This window comes from Zootoca vivipara, chromosome 3, assembly GCF_965207765.1.
Source record: "Zootoca vivipara chromosome 3, rZooViv2.hap1.1, whole genome shotgun sequence".
Taxonomy (NCBI): Eukaryota; Metazoa; Chordata; class Lepidosauria; order Squamata; family Lacertidae; genus Zootoca; species Zootoca vivipara.
This window is the reverse complement of record NC_142586.1, coordinates 105,942,530-105,963,340: the sequence shown is the minus strand read 5'-3', so window position 1 is coordinate 105,963,340 and position 20,811 is coordinate 105,942,530. Positions and strand designations below refer to the sequence as shown.

Sequence of the window (20,811 nt, the reverse complement as noted above, 5' to 3'; positions counted from 1 at the left end):
GAGATGAGCACCACAACCCCAGAGTCGGTCCCGACTGGACCTAATGGTCAGGGGTCCTGTTACCTTTTACAAAGCAAATCAGGTGTTATCTGACTAGGAGGCTTCTGTTGCTGGTCTTGCTGCACTCCCAGTTCAATGCAGTTCAGAAGGAAGGGGTCCTTTCTTGCCAGGCTGGCTCCCATATCCTTACCACAGAGGAGGCTGGCAGTAGCAAAAGGCAAGCTTTTGGGAAGGCAATGATGGGCAGTCTTTTCTTCCCCAGCCTCCTGGAAGAGTACCAGCTTCTGGTTCAGGTCTTGTTGCACCTCTCCACCTCTACTCTAGGAAATGATTTCGGATTTAACTAACGCTAAGCCTTGGATCACGCTCTATTTTTCCCAAAACCATTCTTCCCCTGTGAAGGTGACCCGTCTCTTTCTCGAATGGCTTCAGATTTCTTTGGGGGGGGGCACAGAGTTGGGCTGATTTTCTTGGGAGAGAAGCTGTGGGTGTTGTGCATATCTTTATTTCCATTCAATGGGACTCCAGTGCCTCAACTTGGAATGGGAGAAGTTACATCAGGTCGCCTCCCCCTCTCTGCCTTAACAGAAGCACAGGAATCGGGGAGGCTGTTATATAGTGAAGACCTGTATCTTTACCCCCCCCCTCTCCTGCTGCCGCCGCTGCCCAATCTTGTTGGGGGATGGGCAGTTGGGGGTGGTTTATTGCTCGGAAGAAGCTTATAAGCTCCAGGGAGGGGGGAGCCGAAGAATAGGATTGATTAATGTGACATATTTGAGTTTTCTTTCTACTACTGTCTCAACAGACAGTCAGAGAGATCAGCTTCACACACAGTAAATTAAATTTAAATTACACAGCCTTGGCGAGAAAATTGCTCAGTTAATCTAGCCTCCTGAAATGAAATTTTAGGGGTTTGCTTCCCTCCCCACTCCCCACATGAACTCCATCCTAATTTTTCACACCCTGTTGGTTTCTTCTAGAAATCCCATCAGTTTGGGTTATTTTCTTTTCTTCTTCCTCCCTCTCTCCCTCTCTCTTTTTAAAGCCAGGTATCCATTTTCAGCAAGTTTATTTTACGGCTCAGGAATGTAATATGCCTGGCCTCCAACAGGAAGAGGTAGGCAAAAAGATTTAAGCGGCTTCTCTCATTTTAAATATTTATTTCTGATAGAGAAGAAGCATGTGGGGGTGGGGTGGAGAGGAATCAGCAAATAGAGGCCAGAAGCCTGCAATATATACATATATAACATCAAAGTGGGATTAAGCATTTTTTTAAGCAATTAAGCATTTTAAAAGCAGCTGGAAATGTCATAGACACAACAAAATGCCCATTTAACAGAAGAACAGCTGGGGTGTTGCTGAGGACCTTTCAGCCAGTCATTATCTCTCTTAGCCTGACCTACCTCACAAGGTCGTTGTAAGGATAACACACGGTGCAGGAGGTTGCCATGTGCTGGAAAGGCAGCATATTAAATGTAAAAATAAATAAATAAGTATTTTATTGATTTATTACATTTATATCCCACCTTCCTCCCAAGGTGGCTCTCAGCATGGTGTAGTAAAGAAATAATCATAAATAGTAAATAATTAGCCATAAACGAGATAAGTAGATAAATTGTTGGCATCTGTCTGTCTTGAGAGGCAGTGGAAGAGTGCAACCTTTTGTGTCTGCCATTGTTGTGTCCAAGGATAAGTCTTGAAACTCTTACACTTGAGTAACGGCCAGATTCCAAGTCTGGAGTTTTGTGTTGTCTTCCAGCCTTTATAAAGCCGAATCTTCAAGAAAGTCAGAGAAGTTTTGTCACTGAGAACTTCCTTCTTCTCTTCTCTATTTTTCACTGTTCAACAGTGGAGTGGTGGTGGAATCTCCTTCCTTGGAGGTTTTTAAAGCAGAGGTTGGATGGCCATCTGTCGTTGCTGCTTTCGCTGAGATTCCTGCATTGCAGGGGGCTGGACTGGATGACCCTTGGGGTCCCTTGCGACTCTACGATTCTATTATTCTATGTCTGTATATTACAAATATGTGTTGTGCCTTATTCACACATATATTAGGTACCAAAAAAAAAAAAGCCAGAATGCTTTAAATGTCCCTGTGCAAAAAGAAGGGAGACCGCAGGGAATGGAAATCAGCTTGGCACACGGGCCTTTCTTATTTAACTCTTTAAAAGAAAAAATCCAAGAGGGTTTGATGCTAATGTGAAGATGGATTTGCCCAGTCACCCAAAAGGCACTCTAATCCAAGCATGTGTTGTTACGATTATTTCGCTCTGTATGTCATCTCATTACAAGCTGCTGGCAAAGACAGAGGTTCTCCTTTGCCTTTTAAATCCCCCTTTAATGAAAACTCAGAACAGCTGCCCAGCAAATTATAGGCGTTTATCATGGGTGCTACTAACAGCGACCAGAATTCTTCTTCTTTTTTGCCAAGCAGATTTTCCTTCCATCTTTCACCTATCAGTTTGGGGTTTTTTTTTAAAAAAAAGGAGGGTGGAGTGGAATTGAAGCACAGGGGGAACAACTGCTGTCAGCGACATTGACATTGCCGGCTGGCACATATTTTCTTCTTACTTAAAGTTGAGGAAGGCGTCAGATCCATCCTTGACTTCTTTTGAAAGCCATGCACGGGTTAGAATCAGCAAAAAGCCCAGGGAGGCAAAATATTAGGAGGAACATCCTAATGGTGAGAGCTGTGTGGGTGGCGCTGTGGTCTAAACCACTGAGCCTCTTGGACTAGCCGATCAGAAGTGAGCTCAACGGGGTGAGCTCCCGTTGTCTGAGGTCAGTGGGGCTCCCATTTGCCCTAACCAATTAGCCACCACTGCCAGGGGGAGATCCTGCAGCAGCGATGGTTGTCTCTGATTCAGTGCAAGCAGCTGCAAGCAGGACAAAAGGGGATCAGAAAAATCCTGGCCAATACCCCAAGTTCTTGGGAGCTTTGAGCCCCTGCCATTGAGCTTGTGGGTTAGCCATGAAGAAATCAAAGCCCCTGAGGTAGGAAGGCAAGCAGTTCCTTCTTCCCCCAGCATCTTCCAGGTTGGGGGCTGATAGAATCAGGTGAGAGAGGAAGTACAGGTGAGATGTTTTGAGAACTGGATCTTTTCCCCCAAGGGGTGGAAGGGAGGAGGAAGAAACAGGTTTGTTCAATGTAGTGGGGTGGGTTGTCCAATCATTGGGGGAGGGGTGTGGAAAGAAGAGGGATGAAGTTGTGAAATGATGCCGAGGAGGAGCAGCAAAATTGGAATACAAAGGATGTTGCAGGCGGAGAGGTAAGAGAGCAGGACCTGTTGTCCCACTGGACCGCTGACATAATCCTTTGTAAAAAAAAAAAAAAAATAGAAACTGACATCACCATCTAAAAACAACAGCCAAAAGCTTACAGAGTGTTGTGAGTCTCCTGCGGTTGTCGATGCCTGCCTGTGCCTGCCAACCTGGGCAGTTTGACAGAGGTGAGCACCTAGTTGGGCAGGTTTGATTAATTGAAATGGGCTCTTTCTTTCTTTTGCAGACCACGGATGACATCCTGGTGGCCTCAGCCGAATGTCCCAGCGACGATGAGGACATTGATCCCTGTGAGCCGAGCTCAGGTGGGTTAGGTTAGTCAACTTTTTTTATTCCTTTCCTTTTTGTTTTGATTCTTTGCATGCAGCAGGGAGTAAAAGGTGCGACCTCTTTGCAGGAACGACAAGAAGAGCAATCTCTCTTTCAACCTGCAGTGTTCTGATGGTGGTAGAGACAGAACTCAAGTCTCTTTCTAGCTCCAGAAGATGATGCTGGATTTGAACCACCAGCATAGTCGCATTCCTAGTTTAGAAGACAGAGGATATTTGAAGCTTCATCTTCACCTTCCTTTTTGGCACTGCACAACTGCAGTAGGCCATGTGGAGAGACCTGAACATGCCTCTGTGTCGGCACACTTTTAATGTGGACTAGAAACTTTATCACGGTTCCCCGAAGCACTTGCTAAAAAGTGCGAATTAATTGCATTTGAAAATTGATTCCAGAAAAACACATCTTTATGATTGCATTTTATTTTTTGCTCCAAGCATCATGTTTATTAAGGGGTTCTGTGGATGAGGTACCTTCATATATAAAAACAAGAGATTTTGTAGGCCAGGAAGCTTTGGGTAACTCCCAAACCACTTGCAACAATCTGAACTTAAAACAGCCTGACAAATTGCCAGTGAAATCTTCATGGATGAAACAGTTTTTTAAAAATTGTGGCCGGTGTGGCTACATTCTAAAACTCTAATAAGGAACACACTGCTCCTTTGTAGACACTAAGAGTTGCAGATTTCTTTCTCTAGATGTTTGTATCTGTGTTTGTGATGGCTTGAGGCCAAATTCAACTGTCAACTCAAACTCTTGGTATTCATTCTTTTTTCCACCATCTTTGAAATGCATCCGTTCACCCAACTCATGTCAGAAGCTATTGCATTCGTTACAGAGATGAATCAGAGAAAAATCCGCACCATTCTTGTCATCAGGTTGTGGGAAATAAGGCAGAGCAGCAGGACTCGTAGGGCAAGAGAACTGTGACCCAAGTTGAGGGATTTGGATATGATTCTCTGTGACCTTAACAGGAAAATGAGACATTTTTTCATGTCTTCTCATAACAGTGAAGACTATAAACTTTATTGAGACTCCAGGGTTCTTTGGACACGACACATGGTGACACATGATTTGTGCTTGATACTGAGTCAGGGCATTGCTCTCAACAACCCAAAATGAAGACACCAGTCAACAGATGTGGCTTAAGGGTCATAACATTATCTGGAGAAGGGGGTTGTCAGTGGCCAGTAGCCACGATGGCTATACTCGGAATGGCAGAATCTACATAGACGTTTTTTAAAAGCTATGAAAATGCTTTTTTATTTTATTTTTTTTAAAAAAAGCTTTGAAAAAACACATTGAATTGGGCATAGCTTGCTTTCGCCATCTAGTGTCACATTTGTATATTGCGCTTTACAACGCATTTAAAACGTCTTATTTGCAGCTGTATAGATGAGTCCTCTGACTCCATGCTCAAATGTAGTATGCCTCTGCCAGAAGCGGCAGGAGGGGAGAGTGCTGCTGTGCTCAGGTCCTGTGTGCGAGTTTCTCAAAGACATCTGCTTGGCCACTGAGAGAGCAGGTTGCTGGGCTGGATGTGCCATTGGCCGGATCCATCAGGCTCTCCTGATGTTCTTACGCGATCCGTGCCAAAAAACGGGCTGCATCGCAATTGTTTGAGGGAAGAAAGTGCAGGCCTATCGATGTGCTTTGGCCATGATAGTGGAATGGAATCTCCCTGCTGAATGGGGTGGCCACCCTCTGAATGCTATTGCTAGGAGGTGGGGAGGACAACAGCTGTGGGGCGATATTGTCCTCATGCCCTGCTTCCCAGGAGCATCTGACTCTAGGGATGGGATGTTGATCCAGAAGAGATCCTCCTTATATTTTTACCTTCCAAAGTGTAGTTTGGCAGGGCTTCTTTTCCACCCTGGTTGGAAGCGCAACATCCAAAACATTGCTTCTTAGCTGCAATATCACCTTCTTTGGCCAACCTACCAAAAACACGTGCATATTTGTAAATATCTGTCAATATGATATGGTGGCGATATTCCCTGCTAAGGCTAAATCTGATGATTCATGGCACTGCTTCAAACTCTAGGATCTAATAATAATAATAATAATTAATAAAAATACTTTTATTGTCAATGACAACCTGTGTACAATGAAATTAACAGAGCCTCTGCCCCAGCCCAAACACTCAATCTCATTGCACTCTGTGTGCTTGTCGCACAACACACCAACCCCAAAAGTCAGTTGCACTTTATTATTTTCCGTTCAGCAGCCTAGAAGCCCTAGTGGCAGTAACATAAACTCTGTGAGTTTGGGGTTCCACAGAACTCTTCCTCAGGCAATAATTCAGCCAGAACAGGCCTGTGGAAGCTGAAAACCAGTTGCCCTGCTCCACTGACACAACTGACATAATAAAAGGAATCATTTGGCTCCTTGTTTGACCTTCTTTTTGAGTGACCAGGCAACCTATCTTCCTTCCTTCCTTCCTTCCTTCCTTCCTTCCTTCCTTCCTTCCTTCCTTCCTTCCTTCCTTCCTTCCTTCCTTCCTTCCTTCCTTGAGAGCTGGCAACATGTAATGGGTTTTTAAATCCTGGTCCTTTGGCTACATTTGTAATATTTCTCTCCCCCCCCCCCAGCTTTCCACTGGCCACAACATATATTTGTGACCAGACCTTTCTGCATCTGTTGCAGATGAATTGCCATTTCTTGAACAATAATTTTGAAGTTCTGACAATGCTAAAAATATTGATTTGGGGTGTGTGTGTGTGTTAAAAAAAAGAACCTTCTATGACGCATCAAGACGGGACGCGGGTGACACTGTGGTCTAAACCACAGAGCCTAGGGCTTGCTGATCAGAATATCGGTGGTTTGAATCCCCGTGATGGGGTGAGCTCCCGTTGCTCGGTCCCTGCTCCTGCCAACCTAGCAGTTCAAAAGCACATCAAAGTGCAAATAGATAAATAGGTACCGCTACAGCGGGAAGGTAAACGGCGTTTCCATGCACTGCTCTGGTTTGCCAGAAGTGGTTTAGTCATGCTGGCCACATGACCCGGAAGCTGTATGCCGGCTCCCTCGGCCAGTAAAGCGAGATGAGCGCCGCAACCCAGAGTCGTCTGTGAGTGGACCTAACAGTCAGGGGTCCCTTTGCCTTTATGACAAATCAATGGGCCACCTGTAAAACATTCCAAATATATAAGACTCACACAAAAATAATATGTAAACAAATAGCACCACCAATATTCTCCGATTCATACCCTTGGCTAGCAAGGAATCCCAGGGTGAAACTTGAGCTGCTCTCTAAATGCAACATACTTCTGCCCCTTTCTCAGCACACTGTGGCAGACCAGTCTATTATTTACCCATTTTGGAATTAACACTTTAATTGTCAGTTGCAGATGTGAAAACTCTTCTATTTGTGGGCTCATGCAGAAAAGAAGCAGTGCTCATTTCTCATCGATACTCAATCATTTCCTCAAGTACTGACCGTTTCCTCCCCAGAGTTAAAAGCCATCCTGAATCTTCTAGAAATACTGGCTTCACCTTTTTTTGGTAGCTTTAATGAGCTTAGGTTTTCTTCACAACTGACCCTCAACGGTGTCTCATAGGAGAGCAGGCTTAACAATGGATGAAGCAGATATTTCTGGTGTATATTCCCCAGAGCTCCTGAAAAGAACTTTAGCTCTTTATTTCTCCACGAAGGGAATTCTAGAGCTGGTACAAGGCAAATCGCTCCTGTCTATAGGCCCATGATTATAAGGAAATGGTTAGTGACTCACAAGGTAATGTAGCCCGGTTTTATGAGCAAGTGTCCTGGAAAGTCTGAAGGCAGGACACAGGCACATCTTTACCATTCTGCTGACATGAGAAGATACCTAGGACTCAATGTAGGAGAAAGCAGACCTTACATTTCTGAGACTCAGGGCAAAGGTGGGGAACCTTAGGACTCTCCCCAAAGCACAACCCTCCCCAGCATGGGCGTAGGCAGGGGGGGCAGGAGGGGGCAATTGCCCCCCCTAGAAGCAGGGCCACTGGCCAGCCTGCCCCACTGCCCGCCCGGTGCCGTCTCCCTTCTCCCTGGCTGGCTGTGGGGCGGGCGGCGGGAAAGCACCAGAGCCGCGCAAAGCGTTTGGCTGGCTTTCCCTCCCTCCGCCCCACAGCCAGCAAGGGAGAAGGGAGACGTCCCTTCTAGCCGGCTGGCTGTGGGGCGGGCGGAGGGAAAGCCAGGCAACCGCTTTGCGCGGCTCTGGGGCTTTCCCTCCACCTGCCCCAGCGATTGCAGAGGGGGAGGAGGGGATCGGAGCAGCCCGATTTCGGGCTGATCCTAGCTCCCCCTCTTCCGATCGTGGAGGGGGAGGAGGGAGTCGGAGCAGCCCGATTTCGGGCTGATCCTGGCTCCCCCTCGCCCCTTCCGATTGTGGAGGGGGAGGAGGGAGTCGGAGCAGCCCGATTTCGGGCTGATCCTGGCTCCCCTTCGTCCCTTCCAATCGCGGAGGGGGAGGAGGGAGTCGGAGCAGCCCGAAATCGGGCTGCTCCGATGTGGCCCCGCCCCCGCCCCTTGGCCCCGCCCCTTGCTCCCCGCCCCTTGCCCCCCCCTGATTTTCATCCTGGCTACGCCCCTGCTCCCCAGCCTTGCTTCACAGCTGCCACAAGTGTTCCTACAAGGCTGAAATGTGCCCTTTGAACTCTGTTAAGGCATCTTGCTTCCCTGATTGGAGGATACTGGGTGTGTGGATGTGGGAACTATCCTACTGTACAAAGGTAGAATTTGCATTGAATGCACAGTGAACCTCACTGCTGCCTGCCTGGGCTGGGCTGGCCAGGAAGCTATGTTGTATCGCCAGCTCAGATTGCCTTGATTAGCTGAGAGGCAGGAGGTTTAAGGAAGGCCACTTCTCAGCCGATCAAGACCCACACCTCTGGCTCGCGCGAGCCAAAGGCAGAGCGACGGCTTCTTTAAACTGCTTGGCTGCCTGCCGCTCAGTTGACCAAGCCCCCATACAGCTCCTGCTCATGGGAGCCAGAGTGGTCTGGGTGCTTAGCTCAGCTCTGTCAAATGGGCAAACCCACATACCACTCTGGCCCGTGTGCGCAGGAACGGTTGAGGATAGGGCTGGGCAATTTCAGACATTGCGATATTTAGCTGCAGATATATCACGATGCTGAAAATGGGATCTCGTCCTATTCCCTTTTGGGACTTTAAAAAGGCAAACATCCACACATTGAATCATGCCAGGAACAGACTGTCAGGCAGAGGTTGGCTTCAGTGTATTGGCCTTTGTCCACTAGGTGCACTAAGTGTGGTTTGGTTAATTTCCTGACTTGGTCGCAAATCGCATCTTCCCATCCATTCATTATCAGTGGGCAGGTGTTGTCCCGACAAGAATTCAAGGCATAAGGTTGTGCTTTTGTCCACATGCACTTGGGCCAGTGCACAACTCAAAAATGTGTTGCCTTAAGGCTGCATTCAGACATGGGGTTTATTGTGTAAGCTGGTTTTAACGCTAGCACTTCCAACCCAGTTTCTAATGTTCCAACGCAGAACACAGTGCATTACAGAACGGTGGCATTTTGGTTAGTATACCTCCACAAGATGCTAAGCTTTAAGCAGTAAAAAAAGAACTGCCCTAGATTTTGTTGTGTGAAATTGCAACAGAGCTCCAGTGGTTTCCCAAGCTAATGGGTTTTGTTTTGTTTTTTTCTGAAAACAAAATAGAAATAAGCAGTGGTACGAAGTACAGTGCACAAATATACACTCAGGGCCGGTCCTGTCATTAGGCAAAGTGAGACAACTGCTACAGTCAACAGATGATTGGCAACAACAATGCCAGCCTCCTGGATTTTCCTTCTAAGCCCCCTGGCTAGTCCTCTCTGTATTCTGGCTGCTCTGCAAGCCTTCTGCCTCGGGTGCTCTGGAGCATAATATCCTTTTCGCAGTCTAGAATTCAGATTCCACTGCAAGTTCAAATGGCTGCCATATATGGAATGGGGAAGACCGGCATGGCATCTTGTCCTCTGCCTCAGGCAACAAAATGTCTTGGGCTGGCCCTACGTCCACTTGGTCCTACAGTAGGAAAATTGTGGGGAAGCCGTAAGTCAGACTTCACCAGACTTGCAGGCTGGGGCTAAAGGGAGTCATAGTTCAGCAATGGCTGGAGGACACCAGCTTGGCAAGGCCTGGCTTGAGTCACATCCCCAAAGTCGATAAGGGGGGCACAATCGACGCACACTAGTCCTCAGTGCAGCGAGGGTTGGACTGGATGGCTTTTGGGGTCCCCTCCAGCTCTCCAGGTTTGTGATCCTATACTCTGCATTTTGATGGCAGTGGCAATAGTGGGGCTTGTTCCGCAACAGAGGAGAGGTTTGTGCTGGCAATTCCCCCCTTAGGGTGAGTGCTTGTGGGATCGGTGATTTCAGTGCTGCAGCCAAAACGGACAGTCAGCTAAAAGGTGTGCCTCGGCCGCTCTGAAATTGCTGATTTCTAGCTTCTCTATTGATTGTGCTGAATTATTAATCTGGGGCATTGATTTTGAAAAGTGGGGCGGCGGCAGTGGCAGCAGCAGCAGCAGCCACCTTTCTTGGGAGGAAGCTTCTGCCAGAATTGTCGCTGCCAGCAAGCCCTTGTCTGTCACCTCTGGATTCGCTTGCTGTGCACCTGCCTTCTGGTAAATAATGAATGGGGAGATGCGACTTGTGACACACGCAGGAAATAAATGAAAAGCACGCCCGTGATGCGCACGAGAGCCCACTAATAAAGCAGCCAGCCTATAAAACACATCTGGAAGATAAAATGCCCCCCCCTCAAGTTTAAAATGCGGATTGTGAAGCAGGGTATGCACACTGGTAATCAAAGGATGGTGGGACTGACTTTCTGTCTACCAAACACGGAGAGAGGAATTTTGTGGGTGTAGTTCTAAGGATGTTTGAGGGATTCATTTTCTGCCAATTTGTATGCATTTTTATGCACATTTCCCCCTATATGTGCATTTTTGCTCCATATAAAAAAAATTGCAACCAGTTCACCATAGCATTAATTCATTTTGGACATTTTTTTCCCTCCATTTTTGGGTTTGTGTTTTGTGTTGTTGTTTGCTTGAGAATTGCATGGCAGAATTCAGACACTTGCAAATTCTGAGGACTAGCTGTGTTTTAGTTCCCTTATTATTGGGAAGTGCAAATTAGAGAAGTTCGTGGTAAAATGCAAAGTGAATAAATCCCCCATCACACCGGTGCCTTTTTTCTTTTAAAAAAAATGTTTAGGGATACTCTCATTTTCCTATTCATATTGAAATACTGCCCCTCAATGAGGCCAAACTTAGATGCACAAAATGTTACGTACCCCCAGAAAAAAGCGCTGCATCACACACACACACACACACACACACACACACACACAAACATCTTGCTGCCATAAAATCATAATGCTGAAATACATTTCCCCCTGCTTTGGAAGTGAAAAACAACAACAACAAGGAAGCCTAGGGATTCTCTTCTTGAGAGTAACAGAAAATACTCACAGCCAAATACAAAGAGACACACATACATTTGCAGTTCTTTAGAGGATGTAAACCAGGGCTGTGTAGAGCCCTTCATCTGCCTTATGGGTCCCATCCGAGAGGGGTCCTGTTGACCTACCCTACGTACATCAACTGGGGACCACCACCCCCGCCCGCCTTGCCCCAGACCAGTTCCCAAATAAAATAACGGAGACCAGAAATGCCTCCCGTTCACCCAGATTTATGTTATTCATTCATTTATTAAATTTGTACACCACCCTTCATCCAAAGATCTTTACAGTTCACAAGATGAAAACAAAACAAAACAAAAACACCACAACCCTCCCGCAGACACATTTAAAAGGATATAGGATGTTAATCAGCAGCTCAGCTGAGGTGCTGGTCCTCTCCATTCCTTGCAAAGGAGCACACTGCTGCAGGCAGGATTGGCAAGCAGAGGCACCGATCCTGCCTGGTCCATAGTGTTCCTTTTAGGGTTGTCAGACTCAATAGAGGACAGGACTTCTGCGCCTTTAATTGCCCTGCTCTCTTTTGAGTCTGGAAACCTTAAAGAGAAACCAGCAGACCCTTTGCTTGGAAATTAAACAAAGGGTCTGCTGGTTCCTCTTTAAGGTTTCCAGACTCAAAAGAGAGCAGGGCAATTAAAGGCACAGACATCTTGTCCACTGTTGAGTCTGGCAACCCTAGTTCCTTTGCAAGCAGCTCCTCTCAGGAAGGAGAATCGGGAGGCAGGATTCTTTCTTCTCTTGGCAGCCAGGGCAGGTCTGGGTCTTTTCATGGGGTTCTCCTGCCTCTCCTTTCTGCCTGATGCCCACAAACCGATAGCCATGCATTGCTCTGGGCCATCCAACCTGACCTGGCTGCCTGCGCATGATTCTTCCAACACCCAAGTCCCTCCAAATATGCCAGATTTGGCTCAGGGCTCAGCTGAATCCATTGCACAAGCCCTAATGTAAACACAAAATCTTGCAATTCAGATTTTATAGCCCTGGTGGGACTTTCTTCTCCATTACTCAGGCAATGAGCAAACCATCCATTTCAGCTCAGTTTGCTGCACTGTGAGATTTATTGGTTTGGTTACTGCATTTCATTGGATTTATAGCCCACCTGTGCCAAAGGCTCAGGGTGCGTTGCGTAAATATTTACAGGGCTCACAATCTAATTTAACATTAGCGGCAGGAGGGGGCGGGGTGTACATTGATGAGGTGACTGTTCCCTATTATTTTATTAGCTCCTGTTCAGAAGATTTAGGTTTCTTAGGAGCCTGGTTGGGTTCCTGGGAGACCCTCCCTGTCTTGCTGCCTTGGGCTTAACATGCCTTGTCAAAACCATATCATCCTATAATAAATAGCAAACCTAGAACTCCTGTAGCTCAGTGGTTGAGCATCTGCTGTTCATGCAGAGGGTACCAGGTTCAATCTCCAGGAAGGGTTGAGAATGTCCCCTGCATGAAAACCTGGGATGCCACTGCCAGTCAATGTAGGCAGTATGGAACTTGGTGGACCAATGGTCTATCCTATTCTCTGAGGGTGCATCCTTATATAGCCAAAACAAGTACTCCTACACTTAAGACTGAGGAAGGAGGAGGCTGGGAGAAACCCTAAGATTTAGAGGAGCTTGCAGGAGGCAACAGCAAAAAAGGTGTGGATCACAAAGCAGAATGAGGAAGACCGAACCTATTCAGTGGGCATGGAATTCTGGCTGGCTGATGGAGGAAAAACTGGAGAATTGGTTTGTGGAGGGAAAGATGAGAGAAAACTGTGTATGTATTAGGAGAAGTAGGCTCAAAAATGTGCACACATTTCGATGCATTTGTGTGTGTTTTATATTAAAAAAATAGATGCAAAGTGATTCAGAAAGGAATTTAAGATGGGGAAAATGAGAAACAGAAACCAACAGTTTCTTCTGTCCTTAAAAACCACACGTACGAACTATCCTGTGCCGTTTTCAGTGTTAGATTTAGAACGGAGAAAATAAAGTACTTGTCCACACAGTGCATAGTCAAAGTATGGGACCCGCTCCTCCAGGAGGTTGTGATCGCCACCAGCTTGGATGGCTTTAAAAGAGGATTAGACGAAAACATGGAGGAGAAGTCGTATCTATGGCTACTTGCCATGTTGAATACGCTCTGCCTCCCCGGCTGGAGGTAGTAATCCTTCTGAAAACCAGTTGCTGGAAACCAGAGGAGGGGAAAGGGCTCATGTGCTCATGTCCTGTTCCCTGGTTTCCCGCGAGCATCTGGCTGGCCACTGTGAAAACAGGATGCTGGACTAGATGGGCCATTGGCCTCATCCAGGGGGCTATTCTTAGGTACTTATCTGTATTCTAAATGTACTTGGTACCAGCTACTCCTCCGGTGTCATTTAAATTCTAATTAAAAAAAAAACCCACCCCAGATGCTGCACCACACATGGCTGCAAATGAAACTCGTTAATATATCACAGGGCAGAGGTGATATGAATCGTGCGTGTCACATTCATGGCACTTTTCACGCTTGAAATCATTCCCTCCATTGAAATGCACCTTACAGCTTCCTCCTAAGTTTGCATGGGGCTTAATGGTTTATATAAGATCTGTCTGCCAATATCCCTTCCCCGGGATACTGTATCGGTGGCTTTTAAATGCAAACGTGCTGGTGACTGACACTTCACCGGGAGAAGCAGGGCTTGGGTGCTTTGGAAAGAAAAATTGGGTTTGATACTCCCAGAGAGAAATATCTCTCCCGCAAGAAGCGTCTTGCTTAGGATGAGTTTCCATGGCAGTGTTTGATGCGGGAGAGTCAACCCGAAGAGATTCCACCATCTGACCCATAGATTCTTGTGGTCAAGCGTTCTCATAGAAGATGTCTCATCCCACACCTCAGTGTGATAGTTGCAAGTTGCAACTTTCCCCCAGTGTTCCTCTGGACCAAACTAGCATTTACATGCAAGTCCACATAACAATCAGTACCCCAACTGTGGGTTTTTTTGGGGGGGGCAGCTGGGAGGGAAGATGCAAGTGTGCTCATCAATGCTATTTTCCTAGAAACAGAAGTGCTGGAACTCACCATGAACACCTCCCTAGTTCTCTTAGGACGGCAGTAGCGCCATTAAGTTCCGGCATGTTCTGGCTGAAAGAAAAACCCTGGTCTTCGATTCCTTTCCCCAATCCAAAGAAAACTGATCACAATGAAAGTAATGAGACTTAAGTTAGTCATGACTAACTTCATCCTAAAAGTATTTTTTTCAGCCCAAACGGCCATAGCTCAGTGGTAGAGGACACACTGCTCCTGCTATCCATTCATTCGTTATACAAAAATCCGCCTATCCAAACACAGGGAATTAGTACCCAAACCTTGCTGTACACACTGCAAATTCAGATATCCAAATAGCCCGACCTGTGTGTAATAATAATAATAATTTATTATTTATACCCCGCCCATCTGGCCAGGTTCCCCCAGCCACTCTGGGCGGCTTCCAACAAAATATTAAAATACAGAAATCCATCAGACATTAAAAGCTTCTAAAGGTCTGGTAATTGTTGTTCTCTTTGACCTCTAGTGGGAGGGCATTCCACAGGGTGGGTGCCACCACCGAGAAGGCCCTCTGCCTGGTTCCCTGTAACTTGGCTTCTCGTAGTGAGGGAACCGCCAGAAGGCCCTCGGAGCTGGACCTCAGTGTCCGGGCAGAACGATGGGGGTGGAGACGCTCCTTCAGGTATACCGGACCGAGGCCGTTTAGGGCTTTAAAGGTCAACACCAACACTTTGAATTGTGCTCGGAAACGTATTGGGAGCCAATGTAGATCTTTCAGGACCGGTGTTATGTGGTCTCGGCGGCCACTCCCAGTCACCAGTCTAGCTGCCGCATTCTGGGTTAGTTGTAGTTTCCGGGTCACTTTCAAAGGTAGCCCCACGTAGAGCGCATTGCTGTAAACAAACAAGCAGCCTTTAAAAAGCTTTGCTTTTCGTGTTTTGCTGGTCCATGACAGACATTTTGCCGGAAACCATGTTAGGAGGAAGGAAGGGAGTAGGAGAGTTGCCACAAATAAGAGAGCTTTTTTTTTCCTTCCTTGTTTTGCCTTTGCAAAGTTTCACTGGGGTTTCCTGAGTGTGGGCTTTTGTTTTGTTTTTTTTGTCATTTTGGGGTCAAAATTCTGTAGTCCAGGAACACATTAGAAATTTCCACGTAGGACTGGAAACCGTTGGCTCATTATGTGAACACTCGCTTAGCAAACTATTTGCTGAGAATTCATTGTGTTCAGATAGCAAGACCTGTGTGTATCTGCTTTCCATGCTGGAGGACCCAGGCTCTGTCCACAGCATCTCCCAAGTAGGACTAGGCAAGACTCCTGTCTGAATTCCCTGAGAGCTGCTGCCACTTGGTGTCAGCCATTTTGAACTAGGTGGTCTGATTTAGTACCTATAAGGCAGCTTCCTGTGTTCCAACAACAACGACAACATCTATGTTCCTAAAACTGTAGAGAAAATTCATGAGAAATTTAATAAAAAATAAAAAAATAAACTAAGGGAAATGTCAGAATGCCACCAGCAACTCCCGAGTGGTTGCCCAGGAAAGTTTAAAGACAAGGGAAAGTTTCTTACCGTCCTTTTTTATTTCAATATTACAGAGAGAGGCTACAGAACCCAGACTCTTGGATAATGGTGTTGTCCCGAGTGAATCTCCACCCACCCCCCGTCTCTCCCACTTCCTCATTCCTCATTCTCATCATCTCATCTACGGGTGCTGCTATGCGCCCTCTGTCTTTGAGCTCTTTGCCCTCCTACTTTTAAGGCTCGCCGGGTTCTGGGAGATGGAGGGTCTGGGATGCTTTCTAATGACAACGTGTCAGCTGAGTGTTGTTCCAGCTCTCCCATGATTTCCCATCTTTCCCCCTTATCTGCCTCTGAGCTGTGACCCCCTGCAAACCAATGTTGTAAATCTGTACTGTCTTCCTCTTCCTCCTCTCTGGAATGGTCAGCATGGGGAGGCAGCCTCCACCATTCCTCCTCTGCCCAGTCCCTGACAAGAAAAGGCAACTTTGCATATTTCTGCAGCAGGGCCAGCCCTATCCTTAGGTAAGGCAACGCAACCACTTTAGGCAACAGAAGCTGGGGGCAACAACACTTCTGTTGGAAGACGGGTGATGCAGTTACCTTGCAAAAACTAAGCAGGCCTTGGTTCGGCCAGTACCTGGGGGGTAGGATCACTTGGTACCCATAAGCAAAGCCTCCTTGAGTTCCATGGGGGGAGGGAGTAAATAGAAAAGCAATATTGATCCACATAAATGTTGCTTTGAGGCAGGGTGGAGACAAGTGAGAGGTTTGTAATGACTGCAATCTGTAAAGAAGATTAAAAACAAACCCAGAACACTCAGCTCACCTTTATAAAAAAACAACAAAAACAACTGAGTAGATTTTGTTTGACGTAACATGTGCCTAGGAGCTGCAGGGCAGTGTGTGTGTACACTTAAAAGGCAGGAATCCTGCAAGCTGCACGTTTGGCAATGAAGAAGTGCATATGGTGGGGGAAGAGAACAGAATTCAGACCTTCCATGTCTCCTCCCCAAGTCCAGACTTCACATTTCTGGACCATATGACTTCAGACAGGTGTAAGGGTTGCATTTTTAAATGTTCCCCTCCTTTAAAGGGGGAGGGAGATCCCCACACATGATAAACCAGTGCCTTTTTTATTTTTTTAAAAATGCTTTTCTTCCTGATCTATATAGGAAAAGCTAAGGTAAAGCACCCCTGGACTGTTAAGTCCAATCAAATGCAGAGGTGGTGAGAGGGCAGGGGACATTGCCCTACAATAAGATCCCCAATTACAATCTTAACTAACATAGTTTTTTTGGGGGGGGGGGAGGACGCTGCCTAATGATTTTGCTGATGATAAAGCTTCCCTCTAAACAAAGGAGAGAAGGGAAGAGCACTAGCAGGTGAATATTGATTTAGTGATCAGGAGAACAAGGAACTTGAAACTATGTCCAAATAAGCCATTCCACCCAAGAGAGGTCTTTGCTTTCTGGCTGCTCCACAAAATAATCACATTCATACTTTGCTGCAAATGCAGTACTTTATTTTTATTTTATTTTTTAAGAATCTTGTCTTGTGGATGATTTCCTAGCTTCTCCCTCTGCTTGGTTTATGCAAAAGCATGCATATGAACCAAGCAAGTCTTTCTATATATTGGTGTGATTTTGGAGGGGTTATTTTTTTGTAAAGGGAGAAAAAGTCGTTTTGCTAATTCTAATTCTCGGACACCGCAGGAGTCTGCGGTTCCAATTTTCTTTTCACAGTCTTAATGAAGACTGGACATTGGCAATAGTCACGTGTGTGTGTGCCCCTTTCGCTTGAAATTTAAAAAATCATGTTGACGGGCTACCAAGAATTATAATAACTCTCTAATGAGCACAGGAGAACTGTAGCCAATTGTGATTGTTCCGGACAAGTTATTTCATTGCAGCAATACCAAAAGGAATATAAAAATCAATCCCATCTACTGTGGTATATGATACAATTCAGGAAGGTGTTAAAAAGGAGGGGGTATCTCTTAATGAAGGCAATCACAATATGTACCCACCTTATAGATCATTTCAAAAGGGGCCAGTGGAAGACAGGATGACTAGTTGACTCCTGACAATGGGATGAAAAACACCATTTTATGGCCCTCTCCTTTCTCTCTGCCAAGCCATCCATGCCGTCATAAAGGCAGCTTCAATACTTTCAGGTGGTTCTCTCTGTCTTAAGAATTTCCAGCCTCTCTGCTTTATGGCCTTCAATGTAGAGAACCCAAGTGGTTCTCAGCACTTCATCGGCTATTTCCTGGGCAATGAAATAGGCTCCTAGCATTGTTTGAGTTGCTTTCCAGCTTGCAGGAGTACAGTAATAGAGTACAGTGTTTTTTTTTCTGGAGTAGTAAAGAGATGTTCGCAGACACAGTTCAATATCTGTTGGGCTGCTGTGGGGAAGCTTGGCTGGCAATAAGTATTTTGAGGGCAGGAAGTGCACTTTTTGTGGCCTATGTCTGCAGCATTAAAAAACACAAACCAATTTAAATGTCAGAAAGCTTCCCTCCTCCAAGGAAACCAAGGAACTGCCGGAAACATTTTTTGCAGGTATTTATTGGCATTCTTGCTAAAAGCATAAATCCTAATACACCTCAGGCAAAATGGTGAGAGGGAAACCACATGCAAAAAGAAATTCAGATCTATAAAACGAATCTGAGCACCCTATGAGCTGGTTTAACTACAAGCTTGGTTCGCACATCCTTGACGACTTGGTGTGTGTGTGTGTGTGTGTGTGTGTGTGTGTGAAGGTTGTACACAGCCTCCCCACATCCACCCTGTAGCCTCAATCTGTGGCCCCCAGATCAGGTTAATTCGACCTGTGCCACCCTGTGAATCATCTGCCCCATCCCAGATCTGTCCCCAAAGCAATAGATGGGGGCTGGGTTAAGAGTTTTAAAGCATTTTTTAATTAATTTTAAAAAATCTTCTTTTGTCATGCAGTTAAAATATAGTTTAAAAATACACTTTGTGGTTGGATGTCCAGCACTGCAGAGCATGGGATGTTTCAATTAACAAGCTAGTAAATATAGGGATACAATCCTGTTTGGCAGGAAGGAGGGGAGGCCTGGCAGGAAAGGTTGACTGCCAACTCACCCCGCAGCCACCTAGTAGATTCCTCCTTTTTGCAGTTCCTTTTACTTACTCATGCTTGCCACTCACAACTTGCCCCCCCGACAGCCCCAGGTTGATCTGGGCATCTCAACCCAACCTGTAGTGATCTGGGTCTGTCTCACCCGGAGTCAAGCAAAGTTCAGATTCCTCCAAATAGGCCCAATTTGGCTCGAGATTTGGGCCTTGTCCAAATCTGGTGCATGGCCCTAGTGTATATCTGAAGGGTCGATCGAGCCATCAACCTGATTTGTGTTTGCTCAAAAGTTAGCACAGAGGCTACATGAAGTCTCAATCAAGCACTTGGGCTTGTGGTTATTATCCTGCAGTTGTGGCCATTCCTAGAACTATCATTCAGGAATACTACCTTTGACAGCGGAGGCAGAACATAGGTTTGGCAAGGGAAAGGTTTCCCTCAGAAGGTGGACTCTCTCTTCTTGGAGGTTTTTAAGCATAGGTTGGATGGCCATCCATCGTGGATGTTTTAGCTGAGATTCCTACATTGCAAGGGTTTGGACTAGATGACCCTTGGGGCCCCACCCAACTCTCCAATTCTCTGATTCTCTGATTGCGTGCCAGGGCACCCGAGCCACAAAGATCCCAAAAGAACAATAAAACACACTGGTGCTGAATATTTTGGTTTATGGGTTCAAATAGGCCACAACTTTATTGGTGACAGATGTGAGCAGTTTGGCTTAGGTATTGGGGTGAAGCCAGGCTATATATTGACTCCTGCCCATCTGCAGGGAGTCCGCTGAATGGTAAACTACTGATAGGGGGTGCCCTATGACTTACATCAAATAGGGGAACCCCGAGGGGTCCCCGTAGGAGCTGTTGCATGGCAGGCAAATATTATCTTATCAGCGAAGAAGTGGTGGTGATGGTGTGTGTGTGTGTGTGTGTGTGTGTGTGTGTGTGTGTGTAGAAGACCTATAGTTCAGGGGTGGATCACATTATTTCCATGTAGTAACTGCTGTATTCAGTCCTTGGCCTATCCAGTGAAAGGTGATAGTTAGGTGATTGGAAAATCCCTGGAGATCTCCTGGCAGTTCAGATAGAGAATACTTCGACCAATGGTATGACCCCATAGAAGACAGTTTCATATATGGTAGGAAGGGAATGGGCACGCCTGGTATTTCTAGATCACATTTTTCTTTTCGGGGGCAGTGGGAAGCTCATTTTCCTATTCCAGCATTAACCTTTCACTCAGAAAAAATGGCCAAAAAATAGGCTAGGGATCGAGTAGAAGTGTTGCGGTGAGATTTAATAATTTCTTCCTATAGTGTGAAACTATCCAGACCTATTCATACCCCACCCCTCTGGCTGGGTTTTCCCAGCCACTCTGGGCAGCTTACAGCATATATACTTGCAGAGAGTAAAGTCAGTAGTAGATGTGGGCATACCTACCAAGTTCGTGTGGGAGAAATAAGGGACCGGACCGGAAGTAGCGCTGCCGCCGTTTTGGAACTGGGCGGAGCATGCTCAGAAGCGACTTTTGATGCTGCTTTGCCACAGCTCCTGCCAAATATCACAGCCCAGACTCCTTTAACAGGATACCCTTACTGAGGAGGGGCAGGCGAAGGCAACAACCTCCCCTTCAACCAAACGAAGGCTTACCCAATGTGCCGGCTGGCCGCAGCAGGATTAAATTGCCCGTGGGACGCCCACTCTGCCAGCTAAATGGCTGGCGCTGTCCCACGGCACTGCTGACATGTTCGGCTGTGACACAGGGGAGAGGCGGCATGCCTCCTCCCCCTTGTCCAGGAAACCGTTGAGTCCCAGCTGCCTGGCCGCAATGCCACCCCCCAGATAAAAGGTGAGCAGACTTCTATGATCATGGCTACTGGCCATTGGTAGTATCACCCTCCATAAGAGGTAGACATAAAGGCGGTCATGTGGCAAAAGCAGCCCATAGAACAACTGTCGAATGAAGCCGATACCTATATAATATCAGTGAATATAGTTTGTGAAAAAGGCAATTAATGAAACAAAACGCCACAATTTTTGCCTCAGCCCCCAGCCCCCGCACAGCTCAAATTACAAACAGCTACTCTGTGGACGCCAGGAAAACTCGCAGTTAA

General features: G+C 46.4%; 1 protein-coding gene across 35 annotated transcripts in view; it reads left to right on the top strand.

Moving 5' to 3' along the window:
- NRXN1 (neurexin 1) overlaps nt 1-20,811 on the top strand; it is a 961,778-nt gene that overhangs the window by 932,081 nt on the left and 8,886 nt on the right. For 23 of the 35 annotated variants that reach the window (XM_088666849.1, XM_088666843.1, XM_088666839.1 and 20 more), the window contains one exon: nt 3,506-3,593. In XM_088666849.1, the coding sequence (XP_088522975.1) occupies nt 3,506-3,593 (88 nt within the window). The remainder of the gene's footprint in view (nt 1-3,505; nt 3,594-20,811) is intronic. The other 12 variants (XM_088666850.1, XM_088666847.1, XM_088666848.1 and 9 more) reach the window with 1 other exon arrangement.